General features: G+C 52.1%; 1 protein-coding gene across 1 annotated transcript; it reads right to left on the bottom strand.

The window, feature by feature from the left end:
* Positions 1 to 6: 6 nt before the first annotated feature.
* LOC116547750 lies at positions 7 to 5,600 on the bottom strand. Its single transcript, XM_032273588.1, has 4 exons — positions 5,173 to 5,600; positions 2,038 to 2,185; positions 1,476 to 1,566; positions 7 to 1,109 (listed from the first exon to the last, which is right to left on the bottom strand). The coding sequence occupies exons 3-4, from the start codon at positions 1,547 to 1,549 to the stop codon at positions 611 to 613; spliced, it is 573 nt and encodes a 190-aa protein (XP_032129479.1). The 5' UTR covers positions 1,550 to 1,566; positions 2,038 to 2,185; positions 5,173 to 5,600; the 3' UTR covers positions 7 to 610.
* Between the last annotated feature and the right edge of the window lie 6 nt (positions 5,601 to 5,606).

The raw sequence follows: 5,606 nt of genomic DNA, 5'->3' as shown, positions 1-5,606 counted from the left end.
CCCGGAGGCCTAGACACGACCCTCCCCTCCAGCCCGTGACCTGCCCCAGGAGGCCTAGACATGAACCCTCCCTGCCAGCCTGCTGGCGTGCTCCTGGGCAAGGTGCCCACTGAGTAGGTGCTGGGTTGAGCAGCTCACTCCCAGGGCTGACTGCTCTGAAGCTCAGACCCACCAGTGCCAGCTTAAAAAACAATGTTCACTTAGCAAGGCCAGGAACTCCTCTCAAGACGAAGATAAAGTGCTGATAACATGTGGTCCCGCATTAAGGTTCGGACAACCCACGGTGACTCCATTCCTGCCACGACCACGGAGGCGCTCTCTCCAGAACAGGGTGAGTGCAGGGAATGCAGCAGCCGCACAGCCGCGCAGGGGGCTCTGGGATCAGAGAGCTGGTTTTGTTTTACTGGGTTACTTTTCCCTACCTGAAAAATGGGGATAGAACTACGTGCCCGGCTTTCCTTGTGGGGCTGTCAAGAGCACGGAGCCAGAACATGTATGAAAGAGTATGTCAGAAAAGCCAGGAGAGCCACGCGGATGGACACAGTGACCGCGGGCGCCCAGAGCAAGCCGAGAGGCCTGCGGCCCTCTCCCTAAGGCGGTTCCTGTGGATCTAGGTGCAACCTGCCACTTTCTCAAGCATGTCAACACATACCGTAGTACATGTCTTCCTTCCGAAGATTCTGTGAGGTGCCTTTGCTAGAATTTGGGAGCTCGGGTAGGGCGCTATTTGACTGGACAAAAGGCAAACAAGGGAAATGAAGGCAGGTCGGCAGGGCTGTCTGGAGAGGGTGCACATGGTTTCAGCACTGGATGCACTCCAGACCAGCCGCCGCTCCAATGCCACAGCAGGGCTCTGCAGCACAGGCCCCACAGAAATGCCCTGCCCGCTGAACGCCCTGAGGCCGTGACAGGTGCCTGGGCTCTGGTTTTTCCAGGCAGTAAGGCATGCAAGTGAGGCAGGACACGCAAGCCCTCGCTCCGTACCCGTGCTGCCCTCCGCGTCCGGCTTATCTAGAGGGTATTCCGGCATGCATTCCAGGAAGAGCTCGAAGACGGCTGCTGCGTTCTCCTTGCCGTACTGTCCCAAAACGTGCAGCGGCGACTGGCCTCTGAAGAAACAAGTTGGAAAAGTTAGGAGCCTGCCAGGCCATCACGCACAAAATAAACAGAGTTTTCTCAACTCTGTGGCAGTGGATACATCTAAAAACACGTAACAGGTCACAAAATTTTTTCTTTTTTTTCTTTTTTATTTCACTGTAACCTAAGTGGATGCGTAACAAAAGTTTTGTTTTTTTTTTCTTTAAGAAGCATTTTTTATTAAAACAAAAATACCAGTGCCAAAAGTACCAAAATAAAGTACCCGGAAGCTGGTGAGATGCCTGGCGGCCAGTTCTACAGCCCCTCCTGGGGCTGATGGGAGGCACCAGCGCCGGCAGCTCTGGGCCGAGGGGCCTGCTCGGGGCCCACACACTCACCTGAGGTTAAAGGCTTCAGCGTCCACTGTGCACTCTGTCAGGAGAACCCGGATGTTGTTGAGCCGGCCGTGCATGACAGCAAGATGAAGAGCTGGGAAGTAAATCCTCTTACTGTGCAAGCCCAGGAGCACAGGCAGAAAACTCTCCACCCCTCCTCACCCTCACAGACCTGTCAATGAGACCCAGCCACAGCAGCCACTGGCCATGCACAGAGCCATCCTTTCTGCTCTTTAACGCCCTCAAGGATACACCAAAAACGCAATCTCACGACAGCTCTGTGCTGTGCTTTCGGCTTCAGCAGTTACCCAAAGGTGAGACTGAACTGTTTCCCAGGAAGGCAGTGTGGGCTTCTAGGGCTCTCAACCAGATGGGGAGGCTCCACAAGGCCTGGGCAGTGGCAGGCTGGATGCCCTACCCCGAGCACTCCCTGTCACCGCTTTGCTCCTATAAAAGCCAACTGCCCCAGGGGGTAGCAGACCCAAAGGGTGCACTGCACCCCACCCTAGAATGGAGGGATAGTTCAAGGCACTGAGCACTGTACACAGAGGAAGGACAGAGTTACCATTGTTTCCATTCTCATCCACCGCAGCAAAGTCCACTCCATTCTCTAGGAGGACTGAGCAGATGGTAGGCAGGTCCTGCTGGGCAGCGAGATGGAGGGCAGTCTGGCGATGCTTGGTTAATTCATTCACTTTGGCTCCTGCAAGAAGCTGTTGAAGCTCATTACATGGAGAGTCTCTCCACCACAATCAAGATCCCCCTTCTGGAGACCAAGCTGCTTGTCCTCTGACACCCACAGACGCTAATGGCCTGCCCTGCTGACAGGGCTGGGAGCGTGAGGGCTTCACACATACTCCCGCTGAAGCACGACCCAGCAAAACCCATGGCAAATGTTCAACTGCCATTCCTTAGGACACAGCAGCTCTACTTCTAAGGCTTTGGTATATAAAAACAATGCAGGACCGCAGCGATACTGACTGGACTATAGAAGGGTGTCCGCTGCTTATACTAGAAGGGCCTGAAGGCAAAAGGGTTTGCTTGTAAAAATTACAAACAATAGAACATGTAGTAATGAAGATGATAAATATTTATCAATTAACGTGGAAAGATGTTGATGACACGTAAGTTTAAAAAACCTTGCAAATTAGAAGATGGTACAATTCCATCTGGGGAAGACAGAGTTGTGTGTACACACAAGCATGCACACACAGGCATGCACACACAGGCACGTGGAAGGTGTTTCACAGCATAAATGCCACACTCGGGAGAGCTGGGAGTCCAAGGGAGACACTGTCTGATTCATATCCTTATGTGCTTTGAGTTTTTCCACAATGAGTATGTTCTATTTCACTGTTGTTTTCTATGTATTTACTTATTTTTGAGACGGCAACTTGCTCTGTCACCCAGGCCGCAGTGCAGTGGCACCATCATAGCTCACTGCAACCTTCAACTCCTGGGCTTAGATGACTGCCCACCTCAGCCTCCTGAGTAGCCAGGACCACAGGCATGTGACCCTATACCTGGCTAGTTTCTAAAAAAAAGTTTGGTAGAGACAGGGTCTTGCTACGTCGCTGAGGCTGGTGTCAAACTCCTGGCCTCAAGCGATCCTCCCACCTTGGCCTCCCAAAGTGCTGGGATTATAGGCATAAGCCACTGTGTCCAGCCCGTTTTTTAAAAGAAAGAACACCAGCTGGGTGCAATGGCTCAGGCCTGTAGTCCCAGCACTTTGGGAGACAAATGGGCAGATTGCTTGAGCCCAGAGGTTCAAGACCAACCTGCGTAACATGGGAAAACCTCATCTCTACAAAAATTTAAAAATTAGCTGGGCATGATGGCATGACACCTGTAATCACAGCTACTCGGGAGGATGAAATGGGAGGACTGACTGATCCTGCAGTGAGCTGTGATCGGGTCACTGCACTCCAGCCTGGGCAACAGAGGGACACCATGTCTCAAAAAAGAAAGAAAAAAAGGACACAAAGAATTACAGAATCAAAGGCAGAACGGGCCTTTAAATAATACCCCACATTCATTTAGTATTTGAAGTTCATCATCCTCTTTCTGACAAAGTTTAAAAAATAGTTGCTGTTAACAGAAAATTCCTGAGTTTGTAGTCAGAACCGTGTTTGCTGCTCCTGAGCTGTAAGGCCACCCTGCTTCCCCTGTGCGTACAGGCACTGCCGCTGGGGAAATCTAGGCGCTGGTCAGCTGCTCTGGGTAGAACCCTGGCTTCCAAGTCCCAGGACTCTGGGCACCCCGTCTGATCACTGATGGATGGGACATGTGAGCGGATATGGGACACGTACATGGGATGCATTACAGACATCTATTCACGGTCACTAGTGCTAAGTTGGGGATAATAACTAACTGCACAGTTGGTCAGCTGGGAGGAGTGAGAGGTGGGTAAAGTCAGTGGGAACAGGGTCAAGCATTATGCAGCGTTGAATCAAAGAGAAACGAGCACATGGACACGGGAAGACCTGCTGCTTCCAGGTTTCTGGGGGCTCCTCCCAGCTGCCGTGTCACGCCCTAGGAAGGCTGAAACCTAGATCAGGGACGCAGACCTCCTTCGGCTCCACAGAGGCCTAAAGACCGATGAACACAAGGCCCACTCCCTTCTGCTTTAGGACCTCTCTCTGCCTCCTGGGCTGCTTCCCCCACATCTGGTGTGGTGCCGGCACCATCAGAACGCCTCTCCTTATTCCTCAGTTCACACTCACTGCCTCGCCGCCCTCGGTCCCCTCACTGGTGAACCCGCCCATGCCTGTATCCCTCCCTCCCCCAAGACACCTTCTTTAAATGCTGCCTCAGCTCACACACAGCAAATCACAAAGCCTTCTCTAAAAAGCGTTTTTCAGAAACAATGACACCAAGGTGCCAAAAGCTGCGCAGGTGCCCTGGTGGCCAGTTCTGCGGCAGGGCTCAGAGGGGCAGGCCAGATGCGGAGGCCTGGTCTCAGCTCGACCCTGTCCTCTCAGCTCAAACACTTACAGTGGTTTCTCCGCGGCCTAAAGGATAAGGGCTGCTCACGGTTCTCGGTTTGAAACCTGACGCCCCACGATCTGTTTGCTGCCTGCCTCTCTAACCACATCTCTTTCAACTCTACTACAATTTCAACCAAATTTCCCTACTTAAAACACACCACATGCACTTCCCAATCTCCACATCTTTGCTGAGACGCTTCCCTTGCCTGGTGGTATCATGTTATACTGGAAAAAGCAGGCTTGGAGTCCAATAGAAAAGGCTAAAATCCAACACTACCAGCTCAGCCTTGGGGGTAAAATTCTTAGCCTAAGTTTTCTCCTTTGTAAAATGGAAAACATGTCTCATACCCTGCTGTGGTTTTGAAAATTAAGAGACAGCTCCCTTTAGAGTCCCAGTTGAATGCCTGACGGAGAACAGCAGTGGCCGTCCACTTCCTCTGTGCTCCCGACTGGCCTCTGTGCCCCCGCCCCACCTCTGCCATCCCAATCCTGCTTTCCATCGGCCACTCCAGCGCCTACAGCCTACGCAGCCCTATGGGGCACTCAGGACATGCAGCCTTGACACACCGTCTTCCGAGTGCACTGGCCTCATTCCCCAGATTCACACTGGCCTTTCACCACACCTGGCAAAGCACCTGTGGGGAGATTCTGCACAAGCTCTACAACAGGCTTTGACAACATATTACATATGATAGTATTTCTGTGTCACTTACCAAATTGCGGACAATAATTTCTGAGCCTGCTTGGACAGCAAGATGCAAGGGAGTCAATTTGGAAGCATCCTGGACTCTTGAATTCACATTAGCGTGGACACTGATGAGGAACAGCACGCTTTCAATATCAGAGTTCTGAACTGCCACATGAAGGAAATTCCGGCCCTTATTATCCACCTACAGCAACAAGTGGAAACAGAAATATTAGTTCCCTTTTAAAAGTACGTCCTAAGCTTCATCTGCAAGCTATACTGACCACTGTAGAGATCATGACATAGACCTTCCCTCAGGCCTAGGAAACTCCCTCCCACAACCCACCCAGAGACCCGCTCCACCTCTGTGCACAGAACACGCGCGCGTGACCACACCCACACGGTCAGGGGAAGTACCCGCTCCACACCTCTGTGCGCAGAACACATGCACGGCCACACCCA

This window comes from Sapajus apella, unplaced genomic scaffold (genome assembly GCF_009761245.1).
Source record: "Sapajus apella isolate SASKATOON/1434 unplaced genomic scaffold, GSC_monkey_1.0 scaffold4466, whole genome shotgun sequence".
NCBI classification, from domain to species: Eukaryota; Metazoa; Chordata; class Mammalia; order Primates; family Cebidae; genus Sapajus; species Sapajus apella.
The sequence above is the reverse complement of the archived record's forward strand: the minus strand, read 5'-3'. Positions and strand labels throughout refer to the sequence as shown.